The sequence below is a fragment of the Myotis brandtii genome, unplaced genomic scaffold, assembly GCF_000412655.1.
Source record: "Myotis brandtii unplaced genomic scaffold, ASM41265v1 scaffold64, whole genome shotgun sequence".
In the NCBI taxonomy this organism is placed as follows: Eukaryota; Metazoa; Chordata; class Mammalia; order Chiroptera; family Vespertilionidae; genus Myotis; species Myotis brandtii.
The window spans coordinates 3,048,926-3,075,472 of record NW_005370460.1 but is presented as its reverse complement, the minus strand read 5'-3'; the positions used below and the strand labels follow the sequence as shown (position 1 = coordinate 3,075,472).

The 26,547-nt window shown below is 53.6% G+C and overlaps 1 protein-coding gene and 1 long non-coding RNA gene across 3 annotated transcripts in view; one reads left to right on the top strand and one right to left on the bottom strand.

Moving 5' to 3' along the window:
* ILDR2 (immunoglobulin-like domain containing receptor 2) overlaps positions 1-8,892 on the top strand; it is a 60,598-nt gene extending 51,706 nt beyond the window's left edge. Inside the window, exons 7-8 of one of the 2 annotated variants that reach the window (XM_014528535.1) lie at positions 1,063-1,279; positions 4,294-8,892. In XM_014528535.1, coding sequence (XP_014384021.1) covers positions 1,063-1,279; positions 4,294-4,357 — 281 coding nt within the window. In that variant the 3' untranslated portion in view covers positions 4,358-8,892. Of the gene's footprint in view, positions 1-1,062; positions 1,280-1,385; positions 3,772-4,293 lie in introns of those variants that run through there. The other variant, XM_014528536.1, reaches the window with a different exon arrangement.
* Positions 1-26,512, bottom strand: part of LOC106723764 — a 29,037-nt gene extending 2,525 nt beyond the window's left edge. The window contains exons 1-2 of the long non-coding RNA XR_001359480.1: positions 26,326-26,512; positions 15,341-15,487 (exon numbers count right to left, since the gene is read on the bottom strand). This is a non-coding gene — a long non-coding RNA (uncharacterized LOC106723764). The remainder of the gene's footprint in view (positions 1-15,340; positions 15,488-26,325) is intronic.
* Positions 26,513-26,547: the final 35 nt, after the last annotated feature.

Here is a 26,547-nt window from a genome sequence, read left to right as displayed (position 1 = left end):
TGACTTTGATAATATTTTGAAGTTCTAACCAAAGGACTTTAGAAAACAAGTGACTTGAATTACAGTATAAATAGGTTAAGTAGATTTATTTTTTTAAGAAAAATGACATTCAATCCATTTCAAAGTTCTACAGATAAATAGGTGTGTATTTTTCTTTCCGGATTGCAATGCTGGTCTTCATAAGTGCTGTTGCAAATAGCTCCCGAGGCCACCTTAAGGCATGAGAAAGCTGTGCCCAGCCCCGCCCCCCTTCTCACAATGTGGGGCTGGGGCTAGACCACACGTGGAGGCCCAGGCCCTGGTGCAGCCGGCCCCCTGGCCTGCCTGCACCTCCAAACAGTTGTCCTGGCCACCAGGCCGCATACACCCAGAACACTCTCTTGGGAGGGGAAGGGTCTGCTTTGGCCCTGGAAATGGACTTGGAGCCATTGGGAGACGATATTCCAGGTTCCTAGACGAGTGTATAAATGTAGATGACTGTCTGGGGACTCCAGTAGGAGGTGGGTGGTCAGACGCGAGGTGTGCATGTCCCCCTGGCCCTGTGGACACCTTGCTCTGGGACGGGCACGGCTGCAGGAGGCTGGCCTGGGTGCTTCCGCTGCCAGGGCGGTACTCGCCCTGAAGTTGGGACTCGGCCAACAGTAGGGAAGGTACTGTGAACTGGGGCTTCTCTCTCCTTTACCCCTTTTGGCTCAACATGCCTGGGGTCGTCACAGCTCATCACAGAATCATGCAAGACGACAACATGCCTGTGAACAAGATGATGATGTCGTAGGAGGAGACAGCTGCGGGGCCCCCATGCTGGGAAACCTGCCTTAGGTGGAGCAATGGCGATTGTTTTCCGAGTCCAAGAACGAAAGCCTCCCACTCTAGGCAAGAGATCTTCGAGCTGGACCCAGCGCCCAGCTAAGGGCACAAACAGGCTAGTTCAGGTCTTCGCCACCCTGGACAGACAGGGCTGAGCGCTGGGTGGGGTTCCCGAGGCTCCTGGTCTCGCTCTGGCCAGCGGTCCTGTCCTGGCCAGCATGCAGAACGCTGTCCTACCTCGTTTCGTCCCTGCAGATAACAACACCATCTCGGAACTCAGCTCCCTGCACGAGGAGGATGGCAATTTCCGCCAGTCTTACCATCAGATGCGGAGCAAGCAGTTCCCTGTGTCCCGGGACTTGGAGAGCAATGCTGACTACTGGTCGGGCGTCATGGGAGGCAGCAGTGGGACGAGCCGGGGGCCCTCGGCCGTGGAGTACAACAGAGAGGACCGGGACAGCTTCAGGCACAGGTGAGGGGGTGGAGGGGCGGCTCGGGCTGGGTGTGAGGGCAGGAGCAGGAGGCAGGGTGGATCCGAGGCTCTTCTTACCCGGTCGCACCTCTGCCTGCCATTCTAGGTGATCCTGCCACGTTCTCTCGATGAGAACACCCCCTTCCCACACTTATTAAGCAATGTGTCACATGAAGTCACCATTCCAGGCTCTTAATGAACCCTGTTCGCCTTTCCCTGCCTTCTCATATGTTTTATCCTGTGGCCTCTACAATACCCCGCCCATTAGCTCCATCCTTTCTGCTCATTTGTTACGTGAAAGGTAAAATGCCAAACACGTTACACTGTTGCGTCTGATTGTCATAACTGTACAGGCAGGTACCGTTCATGTCCCCATTTTAACTCGCAGACCCTGGATCTCACAGGGAGGCCAGGGACTCACCCCGGGTCACACAGCCAGTGAATGCAGGAGGCCCAGATGTGGGGCCACTCTTGTCTGGCCGCTTCCCACTGGGGCGCCTTCCTCACTCACCTGCCCTCTCCCTTGAAGGGCAGCGCCTTTCTCCCCCCTCATCAATGTGGGCCCCTGGGCCTGCGCCCAAGAGGAACCTGTCAGTCAGGTGGAGGGAGGACAAGGCCTGTTCATCACCGAGTATCACAGGGCTCCTTGGGCCGCAGCCGGGTGAACTGACAGCCACCCCTGTACCCAGGGAGCTGAGGTGTGGCAGTGGCTCGCACTGCCAGCCATTGGTCAGTGATAACGCTCGGCAGGCCACGCCCTGTGGCTCACAAAGCTCCACCCACTGAGCCCCACTGTGACGCTCCGCACCGACCCCTGAGCCCCACTGTGATGCTCCGCACCGACCCCCGAGCCCCACTGTCACGCTCCGCACCGACCCTCGAGCCCCACTGTCACGCTCCGCACCGACCCCCGAGCCCCACTGTCACGCTCCGCACCGACCCCCGAGCCCCACTGTCACGCTCCGCACCGACCCCCGAGCCCCACTGTCACGCTCCGCACCGACCCCCGAGCCCCACTGTCACGCTCCGCACCGACCCCCGAGCCCCACTGTCACGCTCCGCACCGACCCCCGAGCCCCACTGTCACGCTCCGCACCGACCCCCGAGCCCCACTGTCACGCTCCGCACCGACCCCCGAGCCCCACTGTCACGCTCCGCACCGACCCCCGAGCCCCACTGTCACGCTCCGCACCGACCCCCGAGCCCCACTGTCACGCTCCGCACCGACCCCCGAGCCCCACTGTCACGCTCCGCACCGACCCCCGAGCCCCACTGTCACGCTCCGCACCGACCCCCGAGCCCCACTGTCACGCTCCGCACCGACCCCCGAGCCCCACTGTCACGCTCCGCACCGACCCCCGAGCCCCACTGTCACGCTCCGCACCGACCCCCGAGCCCCACTGTCACGCTCCGCACCGACCCCCGAGCCCCACTGTCACGCTCCGCACCGACCCCCGAGCCCCACTGTCACGCTCCGCACCGACCCCCGAGCCCCACTGTCACGCTCCGCACCGACCCCCGAGCCCCACTGTCACGCTCCGCACCGACCCCCGAGCCCCACTGTCACGCTCCGCACCGACCCCCGAGCCCCACTGTCACGCTCCGCACCGACCCCCGAGCCCCACTGTCACGCTCCGCACCGACCCCCGAGCCCCACTGTCACGCTCCGCACCGACCCCCGAGCCCCACTGTCACGCTCCGCACCGACCCCCGAGCCCCACTGTCACGCTCCGCACCGACCCCCGAGCCCCACTGTCACGCTCCGCACCGACCCCCGAGCCCCACTGTCACGCTCCGCACCGACCCCCGAGCCCCACTGTCACGCTCCGCACCGACCCCCGAGCCCCACTGTCACGCTCCGCACCGACCCCCGAGCCCCACTGTCACGCTCCGCACCGACCCCCGAGCCCCACTGTCACGCTCCGCACCGACCCCCGAGCCCCACTGTCACGCTCCGCACCGACCCCCGAGCCCCACTGTCACGCTCCGCACCGACCCCCGAGCCCCACTGTCACGCTCCGCACCGACCCCCGAGCCCCACTGTCACGCTCCGCACCGACCCCCGAGCCCCACTGTCACGCTCCGCACCGACCCCCGAGCCCCACTGTCACGCTCCGCACCGACCCCCGAGCCCCACTGTCACGCTCCGCACCGACCCCCGAGCCCCACTGTCACGCTCCGCACCGACCCCCGAGCCCCACTGTCACGCTCCGCACCGACCCCCGAGCCCCACTGTCACGCTCCGCACCGACCCCCGAGCCCCACTGTCACGCTCCGCACCGACCCCCGAGCCCCACTGTCACGCTCCGCACCGACCCCCGAGCCCCACTGTCACGCTCCGCACCGACCCCCGAGCCCCACTGTCACGCTCCGCACCGACCCCCGAGCCCCACTGTCACGCTCCGCACCGACCCCCGAGCCCCACTGTCACGCTCCGCACCGACCCCCGAGCCCCACTGTCACGCTCCGCACCGACCCCCGAGCCCCACTGTCACGCCGCCAAGAAGCCGGTGAGGGCGAGGGTGGGGGTGAGGGCGAGGCTGGGCTGCCTGGGCAGGGCCTGTCCCGGCTGGGGTGGCCAGAGGAGGGGGCAGAGCAGGTGGCCCAGACACGGAGGGAGGGGCCTGCTGCAAGGAACTTAGGTGCCGGGCTAGTCCCCCCCTCCTTCTTCCTGAGATGGGGGGCAGGGGAGATGGGGGGTGAGTAGGCAGGGGGCCTGGGGAGCTGGAGAGGCAGGCGCGCAGGTGTGTGGAAGGAGAGGTGGGATCATTAGTGAGCATCTCTAACAGGCAGCGTCAGGGATTCTAGGTGCCTTGCATGGGCTGGGAGGCCTGCGTGCAGAACTTCCTGCACATGCGTGTATGCACACCCCTCCCCAGCCTATGAGTGCATCCCTTCGGGGCAAGGGTGCCAGGCTCGGGCCAGGCTGTGGACTGTGCCCGCGGAACCACCTGTTGCGCTGGGTCTCGAAACAATGTGTGGTCTCATGCTGGGTTCTTTCTGCTCTTCTCCAGAATGACTTTCCAACCAGGATGTCCCTTGTGGTCTGATGTTTGTTCGAGACATCTCTCTGGATGACGAGAATCAGAAGTGGACAATGGGGACAAGACACAAATCCAAGCGCCAGCAGGCCGGGACCTTCTCCGGCCGCCACCTTGGAAGGTTTGCTGATCTTTGCTTTGGCCAGGGATGGGGGAAGCCTGAGTGAGGCTGATTCCAAACCTCAGTACCATGTGACGGGTTTGAGAAATCGCCATGGGAGTGACTGCGCGCAGGAACGTTCCACACGCGCATTTCTCGCCCGCCCAGTCTCCTTAGCCGAACCAGGATTCTTTCCAAGTCTGACAGGAGTGAGCTGGGGACGCTAAGCTCCAGGAATGCCGCTGCCTCCAGCACGCATTTCCGTGCCTCCTGGCTGTGCCGAGAGGCAGCAGAACTTATTACTGCTATCAGAAGGCCTTCTGCTGACGACGGGAGGGAGCTTCCGGCTAAGTATACGTGTTATCCCATCTCCTCCTCGTCACTACTCAGCGACTGCGGTTACACTGAAGTCAGAAGCTGTGAGTGAGCTCATGACAGAAATGACTTCAATTTGTTGTCGGAACAACACGGAAGAGAGTATATACCTGTTTGGAAAGCTAAGTGGGTTCATTTTCCATTCTGAGAACATAAGCTGCTTTTTCTCTCTCTGCTGCACACGGCTGAGTCTTGAACAAGAGCTGGGGCCACACAGAGCCTGCCTCCCTCCACATGGCGACAGGCTTTACGATAAATGCTCCACATCTGCACGTGCAGGAGAAGAGGGAGCAAAAGGAGAGGATGCAGTAATGGACTGAAGAGAAAAGAATGCATGTTCTCATACTTGGAATATGGGCCATTTCCCTCCCGAACTCCACGTGATCTCCCTGGGTTTGTACTGCGTTTGCCATGTGTAGTTTCTGCCACAGCAGCTCTGCTGTTCCAGGACCCGGAGACGTGCCCACGCACCTTGGCCTCACTGTGTGGCCACTCCAGACACTTTGGGAGACAAGGGACGCTGCTTCCGGAGGAGCACTTCCTGTCCCCACCATGGCCTAAACGACAGGTTTGCCTCCCGATAGATCACTCTGGGTTTTGTAATTTGTGCAAATTGAAAAAAATGGCCACACTTTCCTTCTCACCCAGAAGTGAAGTCTTGTCTCTCCACCCTGGAATCTGGCATGGCCAGGTGATGTGATTGGGCTGTCCCACGGCATGATGGGAGAAAGGGCCCAGTTCCCCCTCCCCCTCTCTGATTGCAGACATGAGGGAGCCCAGCTAAGACCAGCAGAAGAACCGCCAGTGAGCGAGCCCACATCACTGACTCCTACTCAAGGCATGAGACCTTGCTCTCTTTACATGTTCATCTTCTTCTTGCTTCACTGTCCAGCCCCGAATCCCTGACTCCATCCAGCCTTGGGTGTCTCACAGTCTCCACTTTCTTGGACAGACTTTGGCCAAAGCCTTTCTCCCCAGGCTATATGGCAGGACTCGTGGTTGGGTCCAATCCCTGGAGGGTGCTCGCCTGCCACACGGGTCCATCCTGTACCTGTGGTTCCCTGGACAGCTTCCTTCTTCAGCATCTCCTTGGGCTTCTCCAGGGCCACCTGACTGGAGCTGGGCCTCATTCTCAGAGGACCATTCCATTTGCATCAGGTTTTGCCAAAACAGTCGTGTGCAATGAAACGAAGAAGTGGCTGGGTGAGGCCAGTGGATGGGTTGATATCATTGCTTGGAGAACTGGGCTACCAAGGACTCCGTGGTGGCTCTGGCCTGTCCGAGAGGACCCAGGCGGACAGTTCAGCCCAGTGCTGGCACTTCCAAGGGCTGGAAGACATGAGCCATAACCCTGGTGCTGAGTCTTAGACGTGCTGCTGTCCCTGGCCTCCAAAAGCCTAGGTCTAGTCTGTCCATTTGGGCCCTGCTTCAGATGGAAAAGATGATTAAAACACCCTTTCTTAGTCACCAGCTTTGGAGTTGACTTGCTCAGGCAATCTTGGAGAACATCGGTAGCTGCGGGCGCTATTATCTCTTCATCCGCACCCTGAATCAGGCTTCTCGCCACCGAAGAGCCCCCCACGCCCGCCACAGAGCCCCCACACACTGCTGCTCCGAGCCGGGCACTCTGGCTTGGGTGACGGTGGAGGAGGCAGTGGGGAAGGACTAAAATTGGAAACCTGCAATTCCAAGGACGACACAGGTGCAGGCAGTGACAGACATGGAGTAACCGGGGCTGGGCCAGCTTGTCTGTAGAGTGACTGAGACATCAAGGCCTTCAGGGAAGAGAGAAGACAGTCGCTTCTGGGTACGTGGGCAGGAGGTGAGGCTGACAGACAAGGGAAGGCAGAGGTGCCATCGGTGCCCAGGCTTTCCTGGCCTGCCCTTGCTCCTGCTCTCCTGAGTCGTGTGTCCTCAAAGGAAGGGCTGGCCCAGCTTCCTTCCCGGGCTTCCTGGGGCACAAAGCCAGTCTGGTGTGAGACTGGTCTCTGACCACTGGGACCTGGGGAAACAGGACATGCCCAAGGAAGAACTGGGAGGCCCTGTGCACATCATGTGAAGCAGTGCTATGGATAAGTGACAGCAGACCCGGAGATTAAAGTGTGCGTTTTTTATTTAAATGGGTATATTTTGATATTTTAGTTGTTTGTGTGTCCGTCCATCTTGGTTCATGATATTCTCAGTGATGGGAAAAGCCAATGTTAATAAAGAAAGGGGACCTGGGAGAGGGAGGGGGAGGCGGAGGGCCCATGGGATGATGGGTGAGCTGCTGTGTTTGCCTGTGAGTCACAGTGAGTTGGGGACGTGTTGAGGGCACGTGGATGCAGGTGGCAGAGTATCCCCTGGTAGATGAACTGCGTCTCTGGGCCGTGCAGAGACTCCTTAGGAAGCCGGGGACGTTTGTCATGGAGCTGACAGTGCATGCCAGCTGTCCCGCCCACGCGTGCTCACCGGAGCGCTGTCCTGGCTGCTCCGGCTCCGTTCCGCAGCCTCCAGTGCTGCCGGCCACCCTCCCGACACAAAGTCTCACAGAGAAGACGGGTGGCCACCCTCCTGACACAAAGTCTTACAGAGAAGACGGGCCTCATCTCAGCCTCACTCTGCCCCTGGCATGGGGTGGGGAGGGGCTGCCACTCACCCCCAGGCACTCCATGCTCAAAACACTTTGCCACACCCGTCAGTGCTACTCATCGTCTCAAAGACTCACACGGCTCCTGGACTAGACTCAGGCCACCTCTGCCGGAGGCCGCAGCCTCGGCTTTAGCGATGGAGACGTACACCGTCGCCCATTGGTGAAGTCACACGCGGAATCTGGTCTCCGGACGCCAAGCCTTAGGTCTTCTCTGCTGGATCCGCGATTCCCAAAACCGCCTGCCCACACAGATGACTCGACTGCTGCATGTGGGGTGGGCAAGAAGCAGCAAATCTACACGACCCATCCTCCCAACCCAGGGTTCTGCCTGAACCTTACAGGAGTGGAAACTGACTTGGCTGTAGGGATCCAGATTGACCAACATGGGGTCCAGGTGCTTCAAGGGCCTCGCTTTTCCTGCCAGGATCCCCCTCTGACCTCCTAGGAAGCTGGTCAGTGAGGCTCAGAGTTGGGGGCTCTGGACATCCGAGTGGGGCGAGGACACTCATGAGCTGCTGCGAGCAGCCGCCGGGGCTCCCGCTGCCGGGGTGGCGAGAAGGGGGTTCTTATATTTGCCTGATGCTCAGGGTGTTGGTGTTTACAGGCCACTTCCACATGCCCTGTTTCATTGGGTCTGTGAGAGGCTGGGGGGATGCTGGGGTCCCTCAAACAAAGTGAAAGAAGTTGAAAAGGAGCTTTTAAAAACCCAGAGCCAGGCCCACGGACTGTCTAGGGTTCTTTCCAGTTCCTGCGACTCCTGAGGGCCTGGGGTCTGGCTGACCCTCCGTACCGCCCGCCGAGCACGGTGGCAGGAGCCCTGCTCTCGAGGCCCACGACCTGGTGCCGTGGAGGGAAGCCGTGAGCACAGACACGCTGCCCGTCCTACCCGGGCACTGCCCAGCGACTGCTGATGTGCCGGGGACTCAGCCTCGCCCCGTGCTGGGGGCGCCTGGATAACTGTGTCACAGATTTTAGACTCCTCCTTGAAGAGGGATTTCTGAGCCAAAGTACAAATTTGAGACTCAGATTTCCGGGCCTTGGGGGTGACCTGCTTAGGATCTAACTGTCTGCCACTTCCCTCATTTGGGATTTTCAGTAGAACGAAGAGGGCAGATACCGAGGGAGGCAGCGCGGTTACTCTGCATGGTGGTGGTTGGCTGGTGGGGCTGGACCTGCTCCCGGGAAGGCTGAACGAGAGGAGCCCCTCAGCGTGGCTTCCAGGGAGCACCGCTGTGTGGGCGAAGGTATACACGCTGCCCGAGAGCCTCCTGTGGGAGGAAGGAGAAGGGACGGAGGCTGAGGAAGGTGCTGCCCACGTCACCTATCTGTTCGTTTTTTGTTACTCATCTGTGGCATCGAAACTGAACTGTCTGCCTGTTGCCCAGGACTTCTTTTCAGTGTCAAATATACAAAGCGAATTGCATTGTAATGTTTCAAACTGTGAAATAAAGCATTTTTCACCTCCGTGTGTGGTCAAGACTCATGATGAACACAGCTACAGTGGGGCCTTGACTTACGAGTGTCCCAACTAACGAGTTTTTTGAGATACCAGCTGTCTCTCGGCAGATTTTTTGCATTGAGTTGACAGAGTAATTTGAGTTAACGAGCTCCTTAACGAGCTCGGTCTCGGAACGAATTAAACTCCTAAGTCAAGGCCCCACTGTACATCTGATCATGACCTGACAGTCAGTGACCCGCAGGAGGAACTCACGCTCCACGCTGTCTCCGGTTGCTTTAAGCCCTGTGACAGCGGAATCGGTCGCTGCCGTGGGCCTGGGGGAGCACAGCATGTTTCACAGGTTTGTATGAGCATCGCCATGGCTCTGCGCAGACTGCCCGCCTCAGGAGAGGGGAAGCTGGAAGGCTGCACAGTGGGTGGCGCCCAGCCCGTTGTCAGAGGGGCACCTGTGAGAAGTGGCACTTGGGGAAGTGAGGAAGGAAGCAGTTGGTGGGAGGGCATGTTCCGAAGAGATCTGAGGAACTCCACAGCACCCTGAGGAGGAGGCATCTTAAAACCCGTTGGCGAAAGAAGCAACACGTACATCAGGGAACCGCTGACCCTCCTGCCAGGCTCTGGCGTTGCAGGTCCCAGGGTCCTGGGCGAACAGAAAACCTGCCCTTGCTTGAAGCATCTGGGCTCAGTTCTTTTCTATGAAGCAGTTAACTTCATTATGTTCACCTGCAGATTTGCCTTAAAGATGGACTCAAATAGTGTTTCACTCTGATTCCCTCCTCCAGACTTTCTGCTGTTTGGTCCGTTGTTTTAATCCCATCTTGCTCTTTCGCTTTATAAAATAGTGGATTCGGTTTAGAAAGTGTTTTATAATCACCTCCGTGTTCTTCTACATGTCATTTCTTCCTGCGTTTCGTATCTTCTTTTGAGGTCTTCCCCCTTCTTTCTGAAGGAAGTCTTTAGTGATAGTTTGTGGGTACCATACTCGACTAGTTCTTGTTTATCAAAAAACCCAAGTTTTTACATCATTCTTGTTCTTGAAAGATAATTTCACTGAGCTTACACTTTAGATTAATAGTTACCTCCTGTCATCACTCCATTTCTTCCTGCGTTTCGTATCTTCTTTTGAGGTCTTCCCCCTTCTTTCTGAAGGAAGTCTTTAGTGATAGTTTGTGGGTACCATACTCGACTAGTTCTTGTTTATCAAAAAACCCAAGTTTTTACATCATTCTTGTTCTTGAAAGATAATTTCACTGAGCTTACACTTTAGATTAATAGTTACCTCCTGTCCACACTCTCGAGTCATCACTCTGCTCCCTCTGACTTTTGTGGTTGGTTGTTTTGAGAAGTCAGTTACCGACTGAATTATCCTTGCTTTGTAAGCGATCTGTCTCGTCTCTCTGTTTTTAAGATTTTCTTTTTGTCTCCAGTGTTCTTTGGTTTAAATAACATGTGACCAGGTGTGAATTTTTTAAAAATCTATTCAGATTGGGATCTGTTGTGCTTCCTAAATCTGTGGATTGTATTTGCCATCAGTTATTGAAAACTCTCAGCTATTAACATATCAAATATTTCTTCTCTTTAAACTCTTGAGAATTGCAATTAAATATATGTCAGACCTTTTCATTCTATGCTACATGTTGCTTAATCTACCTTTTGCATTTTCCATCTCTTTGTCTGTCTGTACTGTGTTCTTCAAGTTCATCTTCCAGTTCCCTACTTCTCTCTTCAGGTGGCTCTAATCTTCTTCCAGTTTTAATTTTAATTAGTATGTTTTTCATTTTTAAAAGTTCAATTTAGGTATTTTTTCAAATCTGCATGGTCATTGTTGAAAGCATCTTGCTTTTTACTCCTGTATAAAATTCTTATTTCTTTGAATATATTAAACGCACTAATTTTATATTTTACTAGAGGCCCAATGCATGAAATCTGTGCAAGAGTAGGCCTTCCTTCCCCTGGTTGCGGGCATTGGCTTCCCTCTGGCACCTGGGACCCACCCTCTCAGCCCTGGCTTTGTCCGGAAGGACGTCTGGTCTAATTAGCATATTACACTTTTATTATTATACTCAGTGGTGCCAAAATCAGCAGTGTTTTGGGGTCTAAGTTTGAAGTTCGTTACTTTTGCTGTCACTCATGCTTTCTTGTTTCCTTATGTGTTTTATATTTTTTGTTTGTTTTTTTCCATTGCTTTATAGAAAGAGGGGAAGGGAGGGCTGATGGGGGAGGAAGGGAGAGAGAAAAACATCGATATGAGACATTGATTGGTTGCCTCCTGCATGTGCCCTGACTGGGGCTGGGGATCGAATCTGCAACTGAGTTACGTGCCCTTGACTGGAAATTGAACCCAAGGCCCGTCGGTGCACAGGCCATGCTCTAACCACTGAGCACGCTGCCAGGGCTGTTTTACAGGTCTGATTGTGAACTCATGTTTGGTAGAATGCCATCTTACATCGGTGCCAGCCAGGAAAGACCGTCTTGCTCCCGAGCTGTCCTCCTCCTCTCCATACAGCTACCCTCAGGGGCCGAGAGGAATGAGTGACCGAGTGAAGAACGAGTGGAAAAGCTAAGTGGGGAAAAATCTAGAAGGTACACGCATTTCTCTCCAATGCAAGCCTCTAGACCAAGGGTGGGGAACGTCTGGCCCGCAGGCCATATAAGGCCTGTGAAATCATTTGGTCTTGCACTGCCAAGGCATTATGGGTGAGTTAACTAAATGTTTGACAAATAGAGCAGGCCAATTTTTAAGTTGATAATTCTGTGTGGCCCATGAGTGATGTTATAAATATGCAAATGGCCCTTGGCAAAAAAAAAGGCTCCTCACCCCTGCCCTAGACTAAAATGAGCCTGAGATAGGGGAGAACAAGGAGGTTTAACTTCACAAATAGTTCAGTGTCTGATGGTTATAAGAATCACTATTCTAACTACAGAAGTAAGACAGTTTGGGGTAAAAGTAAAAAATAGAAGGCCATTCATTATTCAAGGGCAACCAGAGACATTATGGCTCTAGATATCATTCAAGCAGCAAAGAAGGGCTAGCCCATAGGACGGATTAGAATTAGGCAACTGTGGGGACAAAAACCATTACTTTATGTCTATGACCTGTTCACTTCCATATGATTAGTGTAAAGTCCTGTTTTCATATACGTTCAAGAAATAAAGAAATAGGCCGATTTCAGGTTCTGAAAAATCTTGGCAGAGACAACCTAATAATACGCATCACTCCACTGAGGTGACATGATACTTTCTGCTGAACTGGTTCTAAGCATTTCCTGAATGCTTATCAGGCGGCCTGCGATGACCACCTGCTAAGACAGGAGGTGCAGTGGAAGCCAGGCAGCCAGCGGTCGGAGAAGGGGCGTGAGTTAGCCTGCTGCGCCACCTACCGGCACCCCTCGGAGGCCACGAGTCTGCGAACTTGCCAGGACTTGGGTTTTGCGTTGAATTAGTCTTGCATGCATTCACTGCTGACAAATCAAATAAGGGCGTTGGGCGTTCTTCGTTTAGAAGCGACGGGTTCTCCTGTGTTTTGAAGCTTTAGACCTCTCCACATAGTCTTCAAGGCAGGTTCCTGTGGAGATACCACGGTTTCTTGCTTGGGACCAAGTGGGAACGAGGCACACGCCTCCGCCCTTGACTGAACGCTGTTTTAAAATGTGCTTTCAACGTCATTAGATACAAGCGCTTTGTGAAGGCAGCCCAGACGCTGATGCCACAGAATTACCAGGAAGCAGTGGGAACGAGGCACACGCCTCCGCCCTTGACTGAACACTTTTAAAATGTGCTTTCAACGTCATTAGATACAGCGCTTTGTGAAGGCAGCCCAGACTCTGATGCCACAGAATTACCAGGAAGTGAGTTTCTCGTTCACAAGTAAAACTTACGTCATTGACCTGTGCGACCCCAGGCCTCAGTAGCCCAGTCCAGTCTTCCTCTCTGGTTCTCACTCATTGTCTCTAAAATACAAGCAGAGAAGAGTCCATCCTCTCTGATATTAAAACACTTTTTAAAAACACTCCTTGCTTTCGGGAGATGTTTCCTTACATTTTGTTTATGTGTCTGTGCAGCACCAAAGTGCTGTCCCTGGCTCATACTCCCCCTGGGGAGAGTTTGCCGACTTCTGTTTAGCGCCGTCCTTATAAAAGCCCTTTGTTCGACCGAACGGAATGGGCAACACTGCCACCCACCCTCCCGCAGCCGCTCGTGTGGGTGCGCAGTCCAGGCGCTGGCCCCGCATTCCTTCACGCCAGGGAGACAGCCACTGAAGTCGCCGAAGTTCCTTTCCTTTGCGCTGATATCAGCAAAAAATTGTTTGATTGTAAATGACAGAAAGGCAGCTCAGACTGGCTTAAGGAAAAAAGGAAAGGATGGAGGCAGTTTGTGGGAAGATCCTGGGCTGGCTCACGGGATGGGGAGCTGTAGGAACTGACGGGAGATCTGGGTCTGGGAGGAGTCAGATTCTGTGTCCATCACTCACTCCTACTTGTCTTCTTACATTGACATGTTTCCCAGGGAGGTCAGACCTCCTCCACCGACCAGACTCTAGCCCCCGGCAGTCCGAGAGTCACAATTATCCAGACACACGAAGGGCCTTATTCAAGGGCAGTACCGGGAAAGACCGTGGGTGACTCACACTGAGCCATGTGCCCACTTCTGAGCTACTTGTTGTGGCCGGAGAGACGGCAAGTCCATTTCTGACCAGGAGGATGAGGTTCTGTGATGGACTGGACAGTGGACTGGCAATTTCTCCAAAAGACAGAGGGAGGGGTGATGGACAGAGGTAGGAGCGGGACGCTGGGCAGACAGCAGGCATCCATTCCTGCATCCCAGAGGTTCTTACCCAATAAGCAAGGGGCCCTGTGCCCCCTCAGGCAGTATCCCAATCCGGGGCCCCGGAAGGCTGTTTTCCCGGCCATCTGTGGGAAACCCGCAGAGCCTTCCGCGTTCCAGGGCATCGCCTTGGTGACACACCGATCATTCTGAAATTAGAAACCCATCTCCCATCTCCACCACCACCTTAGTCAGGACTTTGATCTCTTTCCTGGGCTCTCCTAACACCCTCCCTTCTCCTCCCACCTCCAGGCTTGTCCCTAATAATTCCTTCCACTTTGTTGCCACAAGTTCTAGATAGTTTCAAGAAAAACACTCGATGTTGGGCAAGGTGCCTTCTCCTTTTCTAAGTTCCATAGACCTGGGGACTTCTGGCCTTCCTCTTCACCTCTTTTTCTTCTTTAAAAAATATGTTTTTATTGATTTTAGAGAGAGAGGAAGGGAGAGGGATAGAGAGATAGAAACTTCAATGAATGAGAAACATCATTGATTGGCTGCCTCCTGCATGCCTGCCTCCCCTACCCACCCCCCACCTCCCCACCACTGGGGATCGAGCCAGAAACCCTTGTATGTGCCCTGACCGGGAATCAAACCAGTGACCTCTTGGTTATGGGCTGACACTCAACCACTGAGCCACACCGGCCGGGCCGCCTCTTCATTCTTTTCTGTGAAGCAGGACAGGAGAACTAGCCGGACTCAGTGGGCTGCACCTCCCCCCCCCGCCCCCAGTGCAAGGTGAGTGCTCAGGCACCTTACATTGTCCCTCCTGGTCCCGCGGCCTCTGTCGTTCCTGTCCTCAGGACAGTCAGCACCTTTGCGCTTCCTTCTCTCCTGGGAGGGCGCACGTGGGTGGCGTGGTCCCTTTGCCTCCGGCGTCAGGCCAGAGCGGCATTCTCTCCCACGGTTCCTGAAAAGCCTGCGTTTGGGAGTGCTCTGCCCCCCCACAGCCCTCATTTGACTCGTGACCTGTACAATGTCGGGTATGTGGCATCGGTCACAGAGACCAGGCCGTGTCACCTGAACCACTCTGCTCGCCAAGACATGTGTTGACCTCAAAACACTTGTACATGCTCAGAAAGGATGCATATATATGATTTTCATATCATGTATATATATATGTTTACATCATATGGCAGTGGCAAGGGGGGGAGGATTGATGGAAGCGTTTTAGCTCACAGAACGGTCACCATGGCAACAGGAGCCTGAATCATCTCTATGGCGACACAGTGCTTGAAATCATGCCTAGAGGGACCGGGTGAGTTGGCTGGGGAGGGTCTTGAGGACGGTAAAGAGCTACGTTACAGATGTTTCTAAACGACGCTGGTTCTTGCTCAGGGGAGGTCACTGCCTGCTGGCCCCGGGTTCTGCTTCGGGAAGGCCGCAGACCAACCGTCCCAGACAGCACAGACTCAGACGCCATAGCTCACTTTGGCCATCGCCAGCCAGGGAAGAGCCTTGACTCAAAGCCACCGCCACCCCGTACACATGCACCAAGTATAAATGCCGGACCTCCGGCCCCGACTGCTCGGCCACTGACCTCCCTGCGGCACCACGGCTCCCGCTCCACACGGAGGGCCACGGAGACTGGGGCTGCTGTTAAGGGAAACGTGACCAGGGCTTGAGCTATACATACTCTTGAGCGAAAGCAGGGCTTCAAATAACGTCGTTTCATTCAACATCGTTTTGCCATAAGATGCCGTGAGAACTTAACTCTTGTTTACATCAATTAGCTATGGCAACCGTGGTTTCTGTATCCATCGTTTTGCGCAGTTCCAGGAACCTATGGACAATGTTAAGTGAGGAGTTACTGATTTGATTATAGCCAATGTGTGGTGGGCCTCACCTGCTCCTCAGTACAGATGAGGTGACATTGATCACAGCTCTTCAGTACAGATGAGGTGACATTAATCACAGCTCTTCAGTACAGTTGAGGTGACATTGATCACAGATCCTCAGTACAGAGCAATGACATTGATCACAGATCCTCAGTACAGAGCAATGACACTGATCACAGATCCTCAGTACAGAGCGATGACATTGATCACAATGCCCAATTAATAACGCCTCTTCGCCCCTCCCTTCTGCCCTCCCCACAGAACCTCCAGCCTCGCTTTCAAGGGGTCTGGGGCCTTGGGCAGTCTTGGGGAGAGAGATTCACAGAGGTTCCAAGTCACTGTGACACCATGCATTTCTGCCACTCGCTTGCTCTGTCTGCGGTCACTGCTCATGCCATGCTGCCCCCGCCTGCTGTGCCCAGCCACCACGTCAGCCTAAACCTCTTTACCTGCCCACTGGACTCTTTCCTGAGCCCCCAGCACAGCGCAAACCAGGTTCATCTTTGGGTGTGAATTTTCTTAAAGCGCAAGGATAACCAATGGGGCAGGTCACCAGATGAGACGGGTCATCGTATGAGACACTCTGGGGCCCAAGGCCCAGGCTCAGCCCCTCCATGTGACAGAGGCCAGTTTACCTCCCTCCTGGGATGCCCTCAACACACCTGTATTCCTTCCTATAAAGCAAACCTGTGACACCGATTTCTGCTGTGAGTCGCCAAACTCCTTGGAACTTGCCCTCTAATCCCATCAGGCCAACAGCCGAGCCCCGCAGGCCTGTGGGAGCTCCCAGCCCTGGCCCCTGCACCTGCAGCACCTGCCGGGTGAGGGGAAACTCCAAGGAACGGCTGTGCCTTGGAGTCACTGGCAGGGCTTTGAGAAACACCAAGACCTGGGCTTCGTTCCCCAGACATTCTGACTCAGTCTGGAGCGTGGCCTGGGCACGGCGTTAAAACTTCCCCAGGTGACCCTAACACCAACGCTGAGAAACTGCTCTTATCAAAGTTATAATGGGACAAATTATTCTCCAGTATAGCAGCAAAGTGCAGTCACCGTTGGACACATCAGGTTCCAGAAATGGAGAGTAGACACCCTCGTGTCTTACAAAGGCCCCTGGGCTCCCCAGCCACCAGCCCGGGAGAGCTCGGACCTCGCTGGGTGGACAGGAGGTGCAGTGGGAGCTCATGACAGCTGTCATCCTTGGCTGGGGCCCGACGTGAAAGGGCCTCTCTCAGGGTTGGCGAGTTCTGCCTTCCCCACACACGGCTCTAAGGCCCCTTTGGTCCCGAGCTCCCAGGCTGTTCCCCATAATGGCAATTCATCGCTTTCCTCCTGCTGGTGACAACTCTGTCTGGATCCTGGCAATGGCTTTAAGCACACCGCTGCCAGGGTGGCCTCATGTCCCCTGGAGTGACTGTCCTCTGACATTCCCGGAGGACCTGAGGGCTCTCACCATTGGACCGCCTAGCAGTGTGAGTCCGAGGCCAGGATTCTCTGGCCCCTTCCAATCCACAGGAGGAATGCGCACCCCTGACCTTCTTGGAACTTGCCCTCTAATCCCATCAGGCCAACAGCCAAGCCCCGCAGGCCTGTGGGAGCTTCCAGCCCCGGCCCCTGCACCTGCAGCACCTGCCGGGTTAGGGGAAACTCCAAGGAATGGCTGTGCCTTGGAGTCACTGGCAGGGCTTTGAGAAACACCAAGACCTGGGCTTCGTTCCCCAGACATTCTGACTCAGTCTGGAGCGTGGCCTGGGCACGGCGTTAAAACTTCCCCAGGTGACCCTAACACCAACGCTGAGAAACTGCTCTTTTCAAAGTTATAATGGGACAAATTATTCTCCAGTATAGCAGCAAAGTGCAGTCACCGTTGGACACATCAGGTTCCAGAAATGGAGAGTAGACACCCTCGTGTCTTACAAAGGCCCCTGGGCTCCCCGGCCACCAGCCCGGGAGAGCTCGGACCTCGCTGGGTGGACAGGAGGTGCAGTGGGAGCTCATGACAGCTGTCATCCTTGGCTGGGGCCCGACGTGAAAGGGCCTCTCTCAGGGTTGGCGAGTTCTGCCTTCCCCACACACGGCTCTAAGGCCCCTTTGGTCCCGAGCTCCCAGGCTGTTCCCCATAATGGCAATTCATCGCTTTCCTCCTGCTGGTGACAACTCTGTCTGGATCCTGGCAATGGCTTTAAGCACACCGCTGCCAGGGTGGCCTCATGTCCCCTGGAGTGACTGCTCCGACATTTTCCCGGAGGACCTGAGGGCTCTCACCATTGGACCGCCTAGCAGTGTGAGTCCGAGGCCAGGATTCTCTGGCCCCTTCCAATCCACAGGAGGAATGCGCACCCCTGACCTTGGCTTCCTGGACGCAGGACGAGGGCGCATCGCCCCCTGGTGGCGGTCGAGCAAACAGCAGCGGGCGAGGCGGAGCAGCGCGCCCCGCGCCCTCTCCCTCCAGGTGCTGCGGAACCTCTGCATTCTCGCTTTGCTCCCCAGAGACAGCTGCTCAGGTGCTGTGCGCCTGCCCCGCAGAGAGATTCCTCCCCAAAGCCATCTACCCGCCCGTTTCCGGCTGGAGGTGCATTTGCCACCCAGGAACCCTGATCTCCCAGGAGCCGCCCAGGGAGGCGGGCGCTGGCACCGAGCCCTCCCGTGGACTTGAGGGAGCCCAGGGCGCACGTGGGTCTCCACCGCCGTGAGATTCCACCAAAGCAGCGCGTGTGGCCGAGGGCTCTGAGCTCCTGCACCAGGTCGCAGCCTCCCCAGGATGGGGGTCCGCTGTCTCTGGCAGAAATGACTTGGGGCTGCCCTGACAGTTTAGGGGCCCGGAGACAGCTAAGCTGCCCAAAGGAGGAGTCCGGGCACCCACACTGGTGTGCAATCCAAGAACTTAAACTGCCTCTCTAGAAAGAAGTGGCAGGAAGGTCGGGGCCCAAAATTACAGAACCGCAGCCCAGTTTTCCCTCACCACGTGACCCTCCGGGGGTTTCTTTTGAATTAAATCGTAAGCACACCGCTGCCAGGGTGGCCTCATGTCCCCTGGAGTGACTGTCCTCCGACATTCCCGGAGGACCTGAGAGCTCTCACCATTGGACCGCCTAGCAGTGTGCGTCAGAGGCCAGGATTCTCGGGTCTCGGGCCCCTTCTAATCCACAGGAGGGATGCGCACGGGTCACCCCCGCACCCCGGCTTCCTGGACGCAGGACGAGGGCGCATCGCCCCCTGGTGGCGGTCGAGCAAACAGCAGCGGGCGAGGCGGAGCAGCGCCCCGGAGCCCTCTCTCTCCCTCCAGGTGCTGCGGGGACCTCTGCATTCTCGCTTTGCTCCCCAGACACAGCTTCTCAGGTGCTGTGCGCCTGCCCCGCAGAGAGATTCCTCCCCAAAGCCATCTACCCGCCCGTTTCCGGCTGGAGGTGCATTTGCCACCCAGGAACCCTGATCTCCCAGGAGCCGCCCAGGGAGGCGGGCGCTGGCACCGAGCCCTCCCGTGGACTTGAGGGAGCCCAGGGCGCACGTGGGTCTCCACCGCCGTGAGATTCCACCAAAGCAGCGCGTGTGGCCGAGGGCTCTGAGCTCCTGCACCAGGTCGCAGCCTCCCCAGGAGGGGGGTCCGCTGTCTCTGGCAGAAATGACTTGGGGCTGCCCTGATAGTTTAGGGGCCCGGAGACAGCTAAGCTGCCCGAAGGAGGAGTCCGGGCACCCACACTGGTGTGCAATCCAACAACTTAAACTGCCTCTCTAGAAAGAAGTGGCAGGAAGGCCGGGACCCAAAATTACAGAACCACAGCCCAGTTTTCCTAGGCCATGTGACCGTCCGGAGTTTTCTTTTGAATTAAATCACTGCAAATTAGGCCCACAGTGGGGGCCATTCTTTGAGGCGGCAAGAAATTGCGTGTGCTGTGTCCACAGACATGCGAAGAAGCGAGGTGCTGTTAATCCAGGGGTATCATCCACTCAGAGCCCATCCTGACCAGCAACACCAGCAGCAACACTGAGCTTTAAAACTTCGAGGAAATGGAAACATACACAGAAAAACACATCAATGAACAAAATAAGACACCAAATAACCAAGGAACTAAATCAGGAGTTTTAAAAGCCTGTGCTCTCCACCAGAGCCGGCGCACAGGGATTCGTGGAGAGTCTGTTGAACTTTCAAGGGACAAAGAAACTGTGCGCCTGCCCCGCAGAGAGATTCCTCCCCAAAGCCGTCTACCCGCCCGTTTCCGGCTGGAGGCGGCATTTGCCACTCAGGGACCCTGATCTCCCCGGAGCCGCCCAGGGAGGCGGGCGCTGGCACTGAGCCCTTCCTTGGACTTGAGGGAGCCTAGGGCGCACGTGGCTCGCTGCCTCCGTGAGATTCCACCAAAGCAGCGCGCACGGCCGGGCCGAGGGCTCCGAGCTCCTGCACCAGGTCGCAGCCTCCCCAGGAGGGGGGTCCGCTGTCTCTGGCAGAAATGACTTGGGGCTGCCCTGACAGTTTAGGGGCCCGGAGACAGCTAAGCTGCCCAAAGGAGGAGTCCGGGCACCCACACTGGTGTGCAATCCAAGAACTTAAACTGCCTCTCTAGAAAGAAGTGGCAGGAAGGCCGGGACCCAAAATTACAGAACCACAGCCCAGTTTTCCTAGGCCATGTGACCGTCCGGAGTTTTCTTTTGAATTAAATCACTGCAAATTAGGCCCACAGTGGGGGCCATTCTTTGAGGCGGCAAGAAATTGCGTGTGCTGTGTCCACAGACATGCGAAGAAGCGAGGTGCTGTTAATCCAGGGGTACCATCCACTCAGAGCCCATCCTGACCAGCAACACCAGCGGCAACACTGAGCTTTAAAACTTCGAGGAAATGGAAACATACCAGAAAAACACATCAGTGAACAAAATAACAAGAAAAATAAGACACCAAATAACCAAGGAATTGAATCGGGAATTTTAAAAGCCTGTGCTCTCCACCAGAGCCGGCACACAGGGATTCGTGGAGAGTCTGTCGAACTTTCAAAGGACAAAGAAGCCTCTCTCTCCCTTTTTGACATTGTTTCAGGGGATAGAAAAGGGGGGGGGGAGCTCCCCAACTCCTTCATGATGCCATGTTTCTACCCGGACAAGGACGTACTCAAAAGTTTTGGATTAATATTATTAATGACCATAGATGCAAAAACCCTAAACACGATATTATCAAATCAAATACAGCAGTGTATTTAAAATGCAGCTGAATCGAGGAGGATTGATCCCAGAAATACAAGAGCGTTTAACATCAGAAAAATATCTACTGTTGTTATTCAACACATGGAAGAAGTAAAGGAGAAAACCAGATCATCCTCTGATAGATGCAGAAACGCATCTGCACATCTGATGATAATTCATGGTGAAACTGTCAGCAAAACGGGTACAGGGTATCTTTCCGAGTGTCCGCCACGTCGTACTTACTGGTGAAATGTGAGGAGTGCGTGAAAGTCAGGGCCAAGGCAAAGGTGCCCCGGCCTGTCACGGAGGGTCTGACCTTGAGATGTTCAATCTGGCGCCACTGGCCACTACCACAGGTGGGTTTTCAAGTCTAAATTGTATTACAGATTCGGTTCCTGAGTCTCACGAGGTGGATCCCAAGCGCTAAGCAGCCATCTGGGGCGACCACAGTGCTAAGTGCCGCACTGGACCAAGGGCGCTCATTACTCTTCCGTGTTACAATTCAACTCTTACGACAACAGTGAGAGCTGGTATTAGCCCCACCCGGCAGATGTGACACCGAGGCAGTGCGATTAGGTGACTTGCCCTTTGACACTCTGCTCTTTTGCCTCCGTAGCCCTTCAGTGCACCAACAAAACAAGTTGGGTAACATAACGGGGGGGGGGAAGGAACAGACCAAAAAGATGTCTTTACAACAGCAACACAATTTTAAAAAAACAAACCAACAATGAGGCATGAAGCAAAGAAGGACGCTCATTACTCTTCTGTGTTACAATTCAACTCTTACGACAACAGTGAGAACTGGTATTAGCCCCACCCGGCAGATGTGACACCAAGGCAGTGCGATTAGGTGACTTGCCCTTTGACACTCTGCTCTTTTGCCTCCGTAGCCCTTCAGTGCACCAACAAAACAAGTTGGGTAACATAACAGGGGGGGAAGGAACAGACCAAAAAGATGTCTATACAACAGCAACACAATTTAAAAAAACAACAACAATGAGGCATGAAGCAAACAAAAGACATGCAAGACAGCGCCTTGGCTGGGAGGAAGTCCTGGCTCCAGTCCCTGGCTCTGTCTGGCAGGGCAGAGTGGCCGCGGCTCCCGCAGGTGGCCGGGAGGCACTGCTCGGCACCATTGCAGCCACTACCCCAGGCAGCGAATCACCTCCTGGATTTCAAACAAGGACCCCTGTGGAATCTCCTCAAATTCGCTTGTGGCTTCCCCTCCTTCCAGGGGGTGACCGGTGTAGCCTCATCTCCACCCAGCAGGGTCTCCCTGTGTCAACTGCAACCTCAGTGACAGTGCTTCCGTTTCTAAGCTCTACCTGCCCAAGTGCCAAAGGTCTCCCCTGTGCTGGACCACCATCACCGCACAGACATAGTTTTCAGCACCTTGGGACACTCTTCGCGTTCTGAGCAGGGCCAAAGGCTTCAGCCAAGCTTTCCAACTTCCTGTTCGGCTCAATCTCCTCAAATTCGCTTGTGGCTTCCCCTCCTTCCAGGGGGTGACCGGTGTAGCCTCATCTCCACCCAGCAGGGTCTCCCTGTGTCAACTGCAACCTCAGTGACAGTGCTTCGTTTCTAAGCTCTACCTGCCCCGAGTGCCAAAGATCCCCTGTGCTGGACCACCATCACCACACAGACATAGTTTTCAGCACCTTGGGACGCTCTTCGCATTCTGAGCCAAGCTCTCCAGCTTCCTGTTCAGCTTGCTGCTTCCAGGGGTTTGAAAGAAGTCTTTCCAGCGTGTGCAATGTAATAGCTTGTGTTTTGAGAAATTGAAAGGATGGCCCCATAAAACCCCTGGCATGATGCCCAGGGCTAATGTCATCCTTAATGGGCGCTCCTTGAACCATCTGCTCTGTCTCATCACAGACTGTCTAGGGCTCTTACTACTCACAGAACCAAGGGGGCTTCACCGTCAGGGTCCGGAGTAAGACGAGGCAACAGAACGCAAGGGGCTACTTCTGAGATCCCATGTGTTACAGTTAAGCCCCTCTTGTACTGGGGAAATGGAACCAACTATGGTCGAGGGTAGTCTGGGAAACGGGGCGAGTTTATAATATAGCTAGGGCAACGGGGCAAGTTGATATTATTAGCTAGGGCAACGGGGCAAGTTGATTAATAAATACCTTGGTAACGGGCAGTGTTGATTAATATGTCCCAGGTAACTTTGTGTGTGTTTAGCCAACCGTTTTGTGAATAAAAGGCTGGCCTGGAACCAGGGTCGGCGCTGTCGTGGGAGAGAACGCCTACGGCAGTCGCTGACCAGCTTTTCAATAAATCCTCACTTGCTGCTTAAGACCTAATTGGAGTTGGTGGTCTTACTCTCGCGAATGTTGGTCCACAACACATTCAAGGCACTAAAATGCCCTGGGGGGGCCTACGGCCCACCATGGCTGCTGTTTCCTTTCCTCAAGCTAATTAGTGGTCCAGCTCTGCCCCATATTCCTCCCTTGTAGCTGAACAGGAACCCCTACAGCACCTCTAGTCTGTTGATTGTTCTAACTCTAAACCTCGCAGTTGCAACAATACTTATACCTACTCCTCTAACTGAGGAAAGGAAAAGGAAATTGCTATAGGAAAATTTTAAAAATCTATTTAAAGAACTAGATAAGTTAATATTTGTGGGGTTATTTACATTGTATAAGTAAAGTACAAGTACGTACAGTTGATAGCTTCTGATATCGTCCATCTCTGTTACAGTTCCTCCGGTAAACGTTTGCTTGTCAATGGGAAGACTCAGAGATCCAGGAACAATGTTCTGATCACATTAATTACAACCAGGAGGGTATCGTAACACGGTAAAGACCCTGCTCACTTGTCAGTGTTCTTGGGTTGCTTAGGTATCTTTCATTCACCAGAATCCCTATGTGCCTTCCATTTCTCAGGGTCCTAGAACTTCAACCACCAAGAGCTTCTAAGAAAAAGGAATATAGGTAACTCCTGTGGACTGTTATGGACTGAAGGTTTGCACACACCCCTCCCCCCAATTCATATATTATTAACCCCCCAGTGTGGCTGCATTTAACATATTTGGAGATGGGACTTCTGAGGAAGTAATCAAGGTTAAATGAAATCTTAAGGGTGGGGCCCTGATCCTACAGGATTAGTGTCCTTTAAGCAGAGACATTAGAGAGCGCCCTCACCACCCCCCCACCCCTTCCCCCCCACACTGAGGAAAGACCAGGTGAGGATAGAGATGTGATTGTCTATGATCCAGAAAGAGAGGCCTTCAGAAACCAAATTTGCTGCCACCTTAATCTCAGACTTCCAGCCTCCAGAATTGTGAGCAAATAAATTTATGTTGTTTAAGCCATCTAGACTGTGGAACTTTGTTATAGCATCCTGAGCAAAATAAATACAGCCGACTCTTGACACCACGGGGTTAGGGACATTCCCTCCTCGTGCAGTAAAAAATCTGTGTTTAAAATACCTGGATTCGACCAACTGCAGATTGAAACAGCACTCGGAATTGGCAGTTGGGAATGTGAAAATACTGTTTTCCAGCCGTGACCGGTTGAATCTGCAGATGTGAAACTGAAGTATGGTAGCAATCATCTCAGGTAGAAACTATAGTTTAACTTTAACCCTGCTGTTTGGCTTCTGTACTTATTTGCTTTGTTTAACAATAGAAAAGTTATTTTGATTTTCTGAATTATATAGATCATCCCATGTGATTGGATACCCTATTGATTGTAATGTGAAATCCCATTTGTAGTGGTTATACTGGTCTTAGAAAGTACATTTTCCTTTACCTGGGAAGGACAGCACAGTTATCCCAAGGTCAGAGGGCTCCAGTAACATACTTAAGTCTGACCAGGTTCCTCATTCCAGACCCGAGGGCTCTAGATAATGTGTTTCTGTCAATTCAGCGATCCAGAGACCCCAAAACTGTAATTTAACCTGCTGCGTCTGCTTCTGTAAACTGCTTTTTTGCGAACCACGTTCCTTATTCCAAACCCTGGGATGTAATCAATACCTTTGTGATTTTTGCCTATATAAGTCTGGTGTTTCGACCATCTTGTTACTATGAGATTTGGGAAAGCAAAATGGCCCCTCATAGTCCCGGATTGCAATAAATGTGACTCTTTAATTCGACTTCTTGGGGCGTCCTCCTGTGATTCGCGGGGTACATTACAACAAAACCCGTGGATACAAAGGGTCAGCTGTATTTATCGAAAAGAATCTGTATAGACGTGGACATGTGGTTCAAACCTGTGCTTTCAAGGGTCAACTTCACTTATAAAGCTTCAGAGGGTTTAAGCTGGGCCCACGGATAGAGCTGTGTTTCAATCAGACTTTTCAATGTAATCCTATGTAGTTTATACATTTAGAAACATTATTCTGAGAAGGGCTACAAAGCTTCACCAAATTGCCAACAAGGTCCCATAAATAAGGCACAAAAAATATTAAGAACCAATTTCCCTCCTCTGGCGGTCATAAAATAAATCCATGTGGTCTCAACCATAAGTCTTACTATTTCCTAGTACATTCTGGTCTAAACCCTTTAACTATAGTAATACCTGTACATCAATACAGATATAGGTGAGAGAGAACATTACATAGTATTGTCTGAAATATTTAATTCTAGCAGACACATATACTTTGAGTGTAAGACACTATGTAACATAGTAGTATAACCACATATATATACCACATGTACCACATAACAAGTATTACAAATCACAGTGAACATCATAATGATAGTTCAACAGGGCAACCAGAAGTATCAGTGTTTGAAAGCTGGACCATAAGAAACCTTTCAGGAAAGCCGAGCGCTGAGTCTGACAAGGAACCAGCTCACATGTTTGCTGTCAGGGTTCAGGGAAGAAGGCTAACCAGCTGATGCTAATGAGTGGAGTAAGTCAACCAACACATTTCTGCTGTTAGGCGTGGTTTATAACCAGGTCTAAAGAACCTAAATATCCTACCGGGGAGAAATAATTACCATCATAACAACAACCACCCAACCAGTCCTACTGCCCAAAACACCAGTACTTCATAAATACAGAATTGGGAAGAATTAATCAATCTGTGGGGGGGGGGGGGGGGGGGAGCAAGCTTTTAGGGGATATATAAGTAAAATAGCCATGTGAAAATAAACATTTGGGATGGCTTTCCTTTGTATAGTATTTGTACAGGATTGTATTTATAATCCTAAAGGAGGCCAAGCTTTATGCATAAAGTTCATTACTGTTGCTTCTAACACAGAATGAAAGCAAGCAATCTAGCAACCAGGAATCCGGTTACTGTGTACATTCCATCCGAGGGGTATTTAATACGCTGGTAATAGAATTAGGATTAAAGGGGCAATGTAATACCAGAGGAAGATACTTACGTTATTATATTATGTTAAAAACCCACCAACACTCAAAACTGAAGATAGAGTATGATTCTAAAATTTAGAATTTAAAATTATGGGCGTGGGGGAGAAATCTCAGTTGAAGAGTTTGGTAAAACACTTTTTCTCTCTTTCCCTTTTATCCTCGGTGTATCTTCTCCATTTTTCACCATCACTTCATTCGCTCAGCAAAGTTGGTTACTGCAGGCCCTGCTCTGGGACAGAGCAAACAGCATGGGGTAAAAAGGTCCCGTGCTCAGAGGAACTTACCTCTCAGCTGCAGAGGGCGTAAACTTAACAAGACAGTTCAACTAAAAGGCATATCAGATGATTAGTGTTCGGCGAAAATGAAGAAAAAACAGGAAGAAAAGAAAATTGATGCTGCAGTTACTGTTTGACCTGGGGGTAGGGGGTAAGAAACCCAGGGGAAAGGCCTTGAGCCCGGCGGCCCACTGAACGCGCGGGACGCGCCAGCCCAGCAGGAGGCGCTGC